The sequence below is a fragment of the Lithobates pipiens genome, unplaced genomic scaffold (assembly GCF_037356315.1).
Source record: "Lithobates pipiens isolate NorthernLeopardFrog02 unplaced genomic scaffold, aLitPip1_a1.2 Scaffold_18, whole genome shotgun sequence".
Taxonomy (NCBI): Eukaryota; Metazoa; Chordata; class Amphibia; order Anura; family Ranidae; genus Lithobates; species Lithobates pipiens.
Window position 1 is genome coordinate 622,875,309 of NW_027507758.1, and position 13,007 is coordinate 622,888,315.

The 13,007-nt window shown below is 47.6% G+C and overlaps 1 protein-coding gene across 1 annotated transcript in view; it reads right to left on the reverse strand.

Moving 5' to 3' along the window:
• Positions 1-13,007, reverse strand: part of LOC143986859 (uncharacterized) — an 82,795-nt gene that overhangs the window by 22,058 nt on the left and 47,730 nt on the right. Inside the window, exon 8 of the mRNA XM_077485266.1 lies at positions 905-1,082. Coding sequence (XP_077341392.1) covers positions 905-1,082 — 178 coding nt within the window. The remainder of the gene's footprint in view (positions 1-904; positions 1,083-13,007) is intronic.

Genomic DNA, 13,007 nt, shown 5'->3' on the forward strand with positions numbered 1-13,007 from the left:
TTCCCTACAGAAGGAACCCCCCCCCCTCTTCTTTTTTTTTGTTTTATTTTACAGAAACCGAACCCAATCCACTGCCAACTGTGGCCTCACATAAGTACGGAATCGACGAGATTCCCATCTACCGATCCAAGGGACGGCCGCCTCATCCAGCCCACACCTGGCAGCCTCCGTGGCCGCCCCGATGTGGAAGGAGTGCGACACCTAGTCCTTGCTATCCAAACCCACCTCCCGTAAACAATTCCTGAAAACCTACACAAACTGGTACGTGGACAGAAAGGACCCATCCTCATGCCGCAGGAAAGGCCCCTCCCCCGCCTCACCCTCTTGAAGTCCCGAACCGCCGCCACTGGGCACACCCTGGATCCAGGAAGCGCAAACAGGGATACCAACTTCCCCTTGCCCTGCTGGTCCGTTTTCAACCTGCGCAACCAGAGCCCCACCCGGTCTACCTCCAACCCCACATCCTTGTCCAACAACCCCCCGGCTGCACTTTTTGACAGGCTCACCAATTCCCCAATCCTGAAAGCACCAGAAAACGCCGCTGTGAGCAGCTGCGCCTCGTAGCCCGATGTACAGATTTCGCTCAACCGGCACACATCGCCTGGAGATTCGTGAATGTTACCAGCCGTCTTACATCCTTCTTCCTGTTCTGTTTCCAATACCCCTTCAAGGCCTGACGTACCCAAAAGTCCTTGGTCCAATCCTCCACTCTAAAAAACTTAAATAGGAATGTCAAACCCGCCAGTATCTGGTCAATGGTGGACACCGACACCCCCTTTTCAATATTCCTGGCCACGAAGTAGAGTACCAGCAGACGCCAATCGGATCCCCGTTTACTTACCCCTGCTTCACGAATCAGTCCCGACCACACCTTCGAGTAAGCCTACCACGTGGACGCACTTACCGACTGCTGGATCCATCCCACGGCGATTCCAATGGCAGCTTCCAAATCCAGTCTGGGCAAGGGACCCCCGTTGCCTCTGCGCCCGGTGCCAGCTCCCGGAACTTGTCCCACTGAAAACGAGACAGGGAGTCAGCCAATGCATTATCCACCCCCAGGATGTGAATGGCATAAATGAAAACTTAACAGTAAACACCGAAAAACACTAACTGCCGCAACAGCCGTATGACCGGAAACTCTCCCTACAGCCGGACAGATGACCTCCCTCGCTGGCACCTGTGGTTCTTCATCACCTTCCGACTTCTCCTCTTGGTCCCAGGTAGGCGGGGGTGTAAGCCCCCCATGGGAAGAGACCCCGGAGGCTGATACCACTGCCCGCAACGGTGCCACCACCCCTCTGGCTGAAAACTCCACGGCAGACTGGCGGTGCGCACCAGACCTACCAGCCCCTGTAGAAGCGGATGTCCGGGCGCCCTTGCCTGACTTCACTGCTGAACAGCCTGCAGGTGGTCCCTGTCCCCTCACAAGCTGCATGGCTCCCATCCTTCCTATGGTCACCTTCTCCACTGCAGCTCCATCCCTCTCAGCCATCCCTCCAGTGCTGCTGGGCCCTGCCAATGCCACCCCCCTCTCCCTTTTGTCTCTCCCCACTGGAGGGGAGCCAACGCCATGTGCGCCTGTGGCCCCGCCCCCCGACACAGGCTGGCAGCGTGTGGACCTCCCCAGGCTGGCAGCGTGTGGACCTCCCCAGGCTGGCAGCGTGTGGACCTCCCCAGGCCTGTAATGTCCCGCTGTGGCCTCTTCGTCAGGGGGAATCGAGCGGTCCTCCCCTGGGCTCCGCATTATACGAGGTGGCCGAGCAGCAGGCCCTGGAGAAAAACATGCCGGAGGCCAAGACCTTCGCGCGCGCTGTGTCCGCTCACCATTCCCGGGGTCTTCTCCCGCCACGTCCGCCAGCTCTCTCACATGCCGCCACAACCATTCCGGTCTTCTAACTTCCGCCTTCCCGCTGCAGCTCCTCCAATATCACCTCGATGGCTGCCATAGCTGAGGAGCAGTGGTAAAAACTGCCTCCTCTCTCAGGGGCAGACTGACAACTCATGGGGCCCCCGGGCAATAGGAGATTATGGGGCCCCCAGGCAATCAGAGATTACGGGGCCACATAGTATACACAAACACACACACAGTACACAATCACACACACAGTACACACAGACATGTTTCTATTGGCTGAGAAGGTACTGGAGAGGTGGGGCAGCTATAATCTCGGGATTTACATACTGTCCCTGGTTTTACTGAGGCTGGCAACCCTGATGGGGCCCCCTAGGGGCATGGGGCCCTCAGGCAGTGCCCGAGTAGCCCATGGTCAGTCCGCCCCTGTCCTCTCTCTGTCTTCTTCTTTTATATGGCTCTTCCTCCTTTTACAGCTCTCCTTTTCCTCCGCCCTCTTATCTCTTCTCACATTTAACCCCTTATCTCTCCACCTTATCCAGCACTGTCATGCCCGGCCCTTCTTTACTTCCCCTGCAGTCCAGCCATTCCGGGCCTCCCTGGATGGATCAAAGTTTTGTAAGGAAGGTCAGAATACTGGCAATCCAGGGTCTAGGTACAAGTACACAGACAAATTCAATGAAATCCTTTTAAATCTGCAGCCAGAGCCACGCCCAGGAAGACTATCAAAGGATACACACAAGGTAAACAGGGAAAGACAGAGATGGAGACCACTGCAATTTAGCCAAGGCTGTTTAAGGCTTATGTGCTGAGTATATCGCTAAGCCTGTTTAAGGCTTATGTGCCAAAGACATTGCCAAGCCTTTTTAAGGCTTATAACAGGAGCCGAACAATACTACTAGAGCCTGTTTAAAGCTCCAACCATAGGCAAATAAAAATGCGAGCCTGTTTAAGGCTTATTCAAGGTCACAGAGAGAGTGCAACATACCCCTGAGATCACCAGAGTGGAGTTCCTTCCATTTAGCTTCGTTTAGAGGCTGTACCGGGAAGGACTTCCATCCAGGAGAGGCTAGAACCTGGCTGGCGCAAAGTGGTAAGGGAGTGCTGATCCGTGCGGTCCCAACAGGTGAGGAAAAGCAGGAGAATGCTGGGGTGGGGGCCGTATCGTCATCTTATAGCTATGTGGTCCTATCAGGTTGTGGAGGCGGAGTCACAACCCAGAGTGTATGCTGCCATAATGCAACAGGAAACACACACTAATGCACCTCAATATACTTCACTAAATGTGCATTAACACAGTTCAACATACTGCAGTAAATGTGCACTTACACATGTCAATATTCTGCAGAAAAGGTTCACTAACACACATCAATATACTACAGTAAACATGCACTAACACACATCAATATTCTGCAGTAAAGGTGCACTAACGCACTTCCACATACTACAGTAAACGTGCACTAATGCAGTTCAATATACTGCAGTACACATGCACTAACGCAGTTCAAGATACTGCAGTAAACATGCACTAATGCACATCAATATACTGCAGTCAAGTTGCACTAGCACGTGTCAATATACTGCAGTAAATGTGCACTAATGTACATCAATATACTGCAGTAAATTTGCACTAACATGTGTCGATATACTGCAGTACACGTGCACTAACGCAGTTCAATATACTGCAGTAAACGTGCACTAATGTACATCAACATATTGCAGTAAACGTGCACTAATGTACATCAACATATTGCAGTAAACGTGCACTAACACGTGTCAATATACTGCAGTAAACACGCACTAATGCAGTTCAATATACTGCAGTAAATGTGCACTAACGCACGTCAATATATACTGCAGTAAATGTGCACTAACGTGTCAATATACTGCAGTAAATGTGTACTAACGTATGTCAAAATACTGCACTAAACTGGCACTAACACACCTCAATATACCGCAGTAAAGGTGCACTAACACAACTCAAAATACTGCAGTACACGCGCACTAACACAGTTCAATATACTGCAGTAAATGTGCCCTAACCTAACGCACATCAATATACTGCAGTAGTTGATTTTGAAGGTGTACAAATTGCTCTATTTCCAGATTTATCATATAGAACTCTTATGCAACGAAGAATGATTAAACCCTTGTTGGAAGTTTTACGAGCAGCCGAGGTTAAATATCGTTGGGAATATCCCTTGACTAGTGTAGCCTGAATGTTCCCCTTCTATTTTACCTTTCCCCAACACCTTACCCTTTAGAAACGACACCACACCATTAGTTGGAGTAAACTGGCCACAACAGCCTTTATTAAACACAAAATAAAACTCACTCCAATAAACTTGTATATATGAAAATATATAAATATATATATAAATAACTTTATTCACATCAACAACATTAAATGCCCATTCTGGTGATCTCTGACGGTGACCCCACTTAAACCAACACTAACTCACTGCGGTACACCTGACCAACTTTTCCAAAGGCCTCCACCTGTGACCGGTCGGAGACAACTTCCGCCAGTGAACATAGCCGTATTCCATCCACCGTTCAAGGAATACCCAGAGGGACCGATCTTTCGATGAGCCCCCCACACCCTCAGATCCCTTCTGAGTAACCGTCTACCATCAGAAACCACCAGAACACACCGCTCCCACTGTTAAAATCCTCCAGATGTCGTAACAGCCAACGAAACCTGCAAAAGAAGAAAAAAACAGCAACAACATCACACCAAAATAAACACCTAAACATTAGGGCGGGAGGGTGGGAAAAACTGCCTCCTCTGTGTCCCACTAGGCCACGAATGATCCCTTCGGCTCCTCCCCTCCCTTTTATTTGGCTCCTCCCCCTTTCCAAACAACTTCCTCGCTCTAACTTTTCCTCAGCTCCACCTCCAAATGTTAACCCTGTGAGTCCCTCAGTCACCCTGTCATGCCCAGCACTCCCTAGTACCTTTGGTCCTTGTTCCGTGCTTCTCTTTAAGATTATAGCAACACGGAATGGGAAGACAGCAACACTTAAAGAGGAGGGCCGGTTTAAAAAAAAAAAAAATATATTTAAAGTCAGCAGCTGCAAACACTGTAGCTGCTGACTTTTAATAAGCGCTTACCTGTCCAGGGCGCCCGCGATGTCGGCCGCCCGAGGCCGACACGTCCCTCGGTTCTCGGGTGCCGGCGCCGCCATTCTATCTAAGGGAAATAGGCAGTGGAACCTTGCGGCTTCACTGCCCGTTTCCTACTGCACATGCGCGAGTCGTGCAGCACTTTGTGAATGGGGCGCGCTGTGTTCTGGGACACACAGTTCCCAGAACACAGCGCGACCCATTACCCAGAAGACGCCGCACGGAGGAGAGAAGAAAGAAGATCTCCGCGGAGGAGGAAGAGGCAGATTAGGATGATGTGCCAAGCAACAGGCATTTCTGGTAAGTTAAAAAAAAAAATTTTCATTTTTTTTTTCAGATTTTTTTTCTAATTTTTAATGTCTTTTTTTTTTTCAGGGTGGCCCTCCACTTTAAAACTAAAGATGATTTGCATTGCAACACTTCACAGAGGTGCTGGAGCTCCCTCTGGTGGACATTCCAGATTGGAGACTGAATAACTGTAAACCAGGGGTGTCCAAACTTTTTACAAAGAGGGCCAGATTTGATGAAGTGAACATGCACGAGGGCCGACCATTTTGCCTGACATTCTTTGAACCATTAAAAATCGGTCCAAGTGTGTTTGTTCGAACACTAATACACGGCCCAACAAGAATTCTCTTGCCTTTGTGGCTGTGTGTGTTGAAGAGATGAGCTCAGGCGTGTTATTTGGATATACCGTATTGGCGAATAAGAGGGAAGTTTCAGGAAAAAAAAAAACTTAAAATTTTAAATAAAAAACTCTGAAGCAAAATAAGGGTCAGTGCCCATCTGCGCTCCCACCATTGCCAGGAATGCAGCCACTATTAGCCAGGAATGCAGCCACCATTAGCCAGGAATGCAGCCACCATTAGCCAGGAATGCAGCCACCATTGCCAGGAATGCAGCCACCATTAGCCAGGATTTCAGCCACCATTAGCCAGGAATGCAGCCACCATTAGCCAGGATTTCAGCCACCATTAGCCAGGATTTCAGCCACCATTAGCCAGGATTTCAGCCACCATTGCCAGGATTTCACTCACTATTAGCCAGGAATGCAGCCACCATTAGCCAGGAATGCAGCCACCATTAGCCAGGATTTCACTCACTATTGCCAGGAATGCAGCCACAATTGCCAGGGTTTCATCACTATTGCCAGGAATGCAGCCACCATTGCCAGGATTTCACTCACTATTAGCCAGGAATGCACCCACCATTGCCAGGATTTCACTCACTATTGCCAGGAATGCAGCCACCATTAGCCAGGATTTCACTTACTATTGCCAGGAATGCAGCCACCATTGCCAGGATTTCACTCATTATTAGCCAGGAATGTACTTACCATTGCCATCAGTGCAGCCTTGGGGGGGACATGGAGGGGGCTGGACGAGCGCCAAAGAACAGGAGAATCTCCTGTTTTCACAGCGGCCTCTTTAAGAGAAAGTCCCGCCTCCTTTGATGGACAGAACAGTCGTCCAATGGCGGAGATGGAACTTCCTATTACAGAGGCTGCAGTGTAAACAGGAAATACTCCTGTGTGCACAGCGCTCGTACAGCCTCCTATCTCCAATGCAGCCAGATTATATATCTTTTGTGGCCCCGGCGCTGGGAGATCGTCAGGGCCACAAAAGATATATATGTTTAGATTACCAGGCGGGCAGTTCAAAACTGGACCGTGGGCCGGACTTTGGACATGCCTGCTGTAAACCATCACTACAATGACCAGAACAAGTGTCGGTTAAAGGTCAACAGAAGATCAATGTGGAAAGACAAGACTATAATTTTGGTCTTAGAAGGACATACCTGAGTAGGGGGATAAAGTTAAAAAGGTTAAGAGGGCAGATTGCCTAGAATTGATTGGGGGGGGGGGTATACTTTAGGCGGTGGGTGCTGTTTTGCTTTCTCTCTCCTCCCCCCTTTTTTTTCTCTCCCTTCTCCCCCCCCCCCCCCCAAAAATGTCTTCTTTCTTTCTTTTCTTACCCCTTCGTTGGGGATATTGGAGGCAATGTGCTGAAATACCGCTAAACAAGGATATAAATGGAAGCCCGGGGTTCACTAGGTACTCTGTTCATGTTTTTATCCATCTTTCCCCATTAGGCCGGTCCCGAGATAAGGGACTATGTTTTCTGCCAAGTGGTGGAGTGTGGGGGGGACTCTGTTCACAGGTGGTGCACCTCTGCACGGACTCATCCTCTCTTTAAGGGGATGTGCCATAGACAGTGGCATAGTAGGTTATGGGTTTTAGACGGTTTTATGTGTGTGTTTTTTTTTTTCACCAGATGCATCCAAGCTGGGAACAGACACCGATCTGGCGCAGCAGCATAGTAGGAGATTCATGGAAGTAGCGAGAGAATGGCAGGTAGAATGAAGATTGTATTGCATAATGTGAGAGGGCTCTGCTCGATTGGTAAGCGGGGCCATCTCTGGCATGAACTGTGTCACATGAAGGCAGCGATAGTATTTCTGCAAGAGATGCATTTCATGGCAGGGTCAACCCCATGTATGCCTCTTTTTCTATATAATCAATGGTTCCATGCACCCTCACCCATCTCTAGGGCCAGAGGAGTCACAATAGCTATTCATAAACAATGCCCCTTAGTACCAATATAAATACGAGCAGGCCTGGAAGGCCGCTTTCTTTTTGTTAAGGGCAAGATCCAGGATCAATGTTATACCCTCGCTACTATATAATCCCCCAATAATCGCACCATCTTCACACCTCTTCGGGGAAAACTTTTGTGCCTCATAAGGCTTTAAAGGCATGTTAAGCAGTGCCTTTGCTCTCTGCACTTGGTGGACAGTTGGAGAGTGCGGCACAAGCGGGACAGGGATTTCAGCTATTATTCCAAAAACACATAATGTATATTCAAGGATCGATATGGTCGTTAGTCGATTAATATTATTTGAATTATGTATATTCCTGAACTATTGAGTCATTTACCATATCAGACCATGCCCCAATAAGCTTAACGATGCATCCAGCAGTGATTGGGTGCGTGGAAAGAACATGGCGACTGAATTATTCTATTTTGGAGGATAGGAGATGGAATCCCTGTCCTGCACATTAGCATTATATTTTGAGACCAATATATCAGAGGAGGTGTCTGACCAAGTGGTATGGGAAGCCCAAAAGGCGGTCATCAGAATTAATTTCAATGGGGTTGCGTATTAGAAAAGAGAGACAGAAAGAAATGGTTGAGCTCCTAGAGGAAATACATAAACTTAGACACAAGGCCCATTTAAAACCTGGGGATGCGCACAGACTAGAGAAACTGCAGGTAGATTTAAAACAACTTCTTGATCAAAAAGTTCAACATAAACAGATATTTTGCCCACCGTTTCTATGAACAAGGGAACAAAGGTGAGAGACTATTGGCTAGACAATTAAAGAAACAACAGGATTTACGCCATGTTCACACTATAAAGGTAAGCAATAAACAGATAGTGGACACCCAAGCAGCTGAGTTTCATCTTTTCTATGGTATTCTATATAATATAGACTCAGTCTCTGTGGGGGTGATGGATGGTGGACGTGCGGACAGAATTCGGGAGTATCTCGAGGCCTCAGAGCTGCAAGCTATTCTATCTGCGTCCCTGGAGGAAATGGAAAAATCTATTTCTATTGAAGAATTAGGAGGAACGATTGCGGCTTTGCCATTGGGTAAAAGCCCGGGACCAGATGGTTTCACAAATATGTATTATAAAAAGTTTTCCTCAATCCTGTTGGCTCCTCTGTGCAAATACTTTAATTCTATTTCGATCTCTAACCCATTGCTTCCAGAGGCACTGCTGGCTTATGTGACAGTTCTTCCGAAATCAGGGAAGGATCCTCAGTGCTGTGCCAGCTATAGGCCCATCTCCGTCCTCAATTCTGACATTAAGCTCCTGGCTAAAATGCTGGCCCTTAGGTTACAAGTACATATAGTTAAATTGATTCACCCAGATCAAACAGGGTTTATGAAGGGCTGTAAGGCCAGAGATAATACTATTCGGGTCCTGCATGTATTGAATTGGATGCATAATGGACCGAACCAGACCCCGGAGCATATTATTGTCAATGGATACTGAAAAAGCATTTGATGGGGTGGGGTGTGGGCCTGGTATGGAATTTGTGGGGACCCCCACGTCATTTTTTTTAAATTTTGGTTTGGGGTTCACCTTAATATTCATACCAGACCTGAAGGTAAGGGTAATGGACTGTGCGGGGATCCCATGCTGTTTTTTTCAATGACTTTTATGTGTATTGCCGGGACCGACAATTCATTATAGCCACAGGTAGTTTTAAATTACTTTTTTTCCCTTTAGAAATGTCATTTTGCTCTCGGACTGTTCTAAACACGGGAAACATGCGCCCCTTTACAGGCATACTATAGACACCCCCCAGGTACAAAATTTAAAAGGAATATTTCACTTTTATTGTTTCACTTTAAGCATTATTAAAATCACTGCTCCCGAAAAAACTGACGTTTTTAAAACTTTTTTTGCATTGATAAATGTCCCCTGGGGCAGGACCCGGGTCCCCAAACACTTTTTATAACAATAACTTGCATATAAGCCTTTAAAATTAGCACTTTTGATTTTTCATGTTCATGTCCCATAGACTTTAACGGTGTTTGAACACATTTTTTGCCTGTTCGCTGCGAACCCAAAGGGGGGTTGTTCGGCTCATCCCTACTCACTAGTAGCACTGAACAGAGCCCTGTTTTATCTATCTCCACTTCAATATCACTGATCATCACTCTTCAAATGGATGCAGTGGGAAGGATCCTTTTTTTTTCTAGAGGAGGTGGGTCTATGAGCAATGAGCCATAATTGGGCACAGTCATCATTACTTACTCCAGTCATGGCCCTGACAGTGTTCTTTGCTTCAGTCAATCGGGGCTTCCAATGTACAGTGCATTGTGGGGCAGCAGGGTTGCCACCTCTTCCTCCCGCGCCTACCCCACTGTGTCTGCCCACACTCCAAACCACAGCACTGTGCCTCAGAAAAGGAAAGTGCAGGCCGGAAATTTGAAGTCCAGCAGCCTCAGATACATCTAGATGAGAGGTCCTGACTGCTTAGGGGTGAATGAGCTCACCATCCATCCCTGTCTGTGACTGAAGTCTCCCCCCTTCTCTCTCCTGCCGCTGAGTGAGTACACTAAGGTAAATCAGGGTTCTCAGAGCACCCCTTACATCAGAGCTCCCCTTTACACCAGAGGCTACAGTGTTCCCGCTTACATCAGAGTCCTCTCCATAGATCAGAGTTCTCAGTGTTCCCCCTTAAATTAGGGTTCCTAGAGCATCCCTTACATCAGAGTCCTCTTCATAGAGCAGAGTTCTCAGTGTTGCCCCTTAAATCAGGGTTCATAGAGTATCCCTTATGTTAGAGTCCCCATAATTCTCCCTTACATCAGAGTCTGCAGAGTCCCCCCTTACTGTGAAAGGGAAAGCTGTGGACTCTGACGTAAAGGGGGACTCTTGTTATTAATGACTTATGATTAGAAATGTTATTTAACAGCAAAATATATGTATAGTTTACTATAAAAAAAATTATGCTGTGCGCCGCTAAGGTGTTCGGGTTTGACTTGAAGAAAAGTTGGCAACCCTACTCGGTGGGCCGAAACATATAAATCATTGAATAATTTTGCCTCATCAGTATCCAGTGATAAATCATCAATTAACATCAAAGTCCATTCAATGTCTCCTTTATACTTCAATAAACGATATCACCACCAATAAATGTCCCAAAAACCTCCAGAGCTTCTTCCTCCAAATCTCAGTATATGCTCCGGCAAACTGTGCATAGTGGACTACAAAACACCTCATTCCCAAAACCCTATCCTGTACTCTCTTGGTGCTCACACCCAGATTGTGCGCTCACCAGACCTCCATTAACCTCTTAATAAAGTGGTTCCAGAATATCTTTAGAGGAACCCTGGCTGGAAAATGTTAGACTAGGCAGTAATATATTTCTATCCCCCTTGGTGGGAGTGGAGATGACCCATCTATAAGGATATACAGTACATTAGGGATGAGCCGAACACCCCCCTGTTCGGTTCGCACCAGAACTTTCGAACGGACCCCAAATTCGTACGAACGTTAGAACCCCATTGAAGTCTATGGGACTCGAACGTTCGAAATTAAAAGTGTTAATTTTAACGGCTAATATGCAAGATACTGTCCTAAAAAGGGTTTGGGGACCTGACTCCTGCCCAAGGGGACATGGGTCAATGCAAAAAAAACGTTTAAAAACGGCCGCTTTGGCGGGAGCACTGATTTTAATGACATTAAAATGAAAAAAAAAGTGAAATATTCCTTTAACCACTTCAATACCGGGCACTTAAACACCTTCCTGCCCAGACCAATTTTGAGCTTTCAGCGCTGTCGCACTTTGAATGACAATTGCGCGGTAATGCTACACTGTACCCAAATGAAATTTTTATCATTTTTTTCCCACAAATAGAGCTTTCTTTTGGTGGTATTTGATCACCTCTGCGGTTTTTATTTTTTGTGCTACAAATAAAAAAATACCGAAAATTTTGAAAAAAAAAATGTTTTTTTTTGTTTCAGTTTCAAAACTTTGTAAATAAGTACGTTTTCTCCTTCACGGATGGGCACTGATGGGGCTACACTGATGGGCACTGATAAGGCGGCACTGATGGGCACCAATGAAGTGGCACTGATGAGGTGGCATTGATGGACACTGATAGGCGGCACTGATAGGCGACACTGATAGGCGACACGGATGGGCGACATGGATGGGCGACACGGATGGACACTGATAGGTGGCACAAATTGGCACTGATAGCTGGCACGGATTGGCATGGATGGGCGGCACAGATGGGCATGGGTAGGCGGCACAGATGGGCATGGGTAGGCGGCACAGATGGGCATTGGTAGGCGGCACAGATGGGCATGGGTGGGCACTGATAGGCGGCACAGGTGGGCACTGATAGGCGGCACAGGTGGGCACTCATTAGCGGCACAGGTGGGCACTCATTAGCAGCACAGGTGGGCACTCATTAGCAACACAGGTGTTATACTGTACTAATGGATGCCAATCAGTGCCAAACAATAATGCATGCCAATCAGTGATGCCCATTGTGGGCACTGATTGCCATCCATTATGGGCACTGATTGGCATCCATTGTGCCTGACTGGCATCCCTGGTGGTCTAGGGAGGATTACCTCTGCTGGGCATCCCTGGTGGTCTGGTGGCATCCCTGGTGGTCCAGTGTGGGCATCCTTGGGGGGGGGGCTGTGCTGATAATAGATCAGCACAGACCCCCCCTGTCAGAGGAGCAGCCGATCGGCTCTCCTCTACTCGCGTCTGACAGACGCGAGTGAGGAAAAGCCGATCACCGGCTCTTCCCATTTACACTGTGATCAGCCGTGATTGGACACGGCTGATCACGTGGTAAAGAGTCTGACAGACTGACACCCCGCAACAACGATCGCCGCGATGCGCGCCCCCGGGGGCGCGCAGCGGCTCATAATCCTGATCACGTCATATGACGTCCGGTCAGGATTATGAAACCACTTTGCCGCCGTCTATTTGTAATAGAGCGGGCGGCAAGTGGTTAAATATGGTGCCTGGGGGGTGTCTGTAGTATGCCCGTGAAGTGCCACGTGTTTCCCGTGTTTAGAACAGTCCCTGCACAAAATGACATTTAACGGAAATAACGTCATTTAAAGCTGCTTGCGGTTTTAATGTTATATCTGGTTCCTGCAATATGGTTGAAAATCATTGAGAAAAATGGCATGGGTAGCCCTCCCTGCCCATTACCAGCCCCTTTGGGTCTTGTACGCATATTAAGGGGAACCCCATACCCAAAAAAAGGAAATACGTGTGGCCCCCAGGCCCTATATACTCAGAACAGCAGTATACAGGCAGTGCAAACAAGACAGGGACTGTGTAGGTTTGTTGTGTTAAGTTGAATCTGTTTGTAATTTTCAACTGGTACATTTTTAAAGTGTAGCTCCAGTCAAAAAAACTATTTTTAAGCTTTTTGGAAAACATAGGGAAGGGTTATCACCCCTGTATAATTTGTT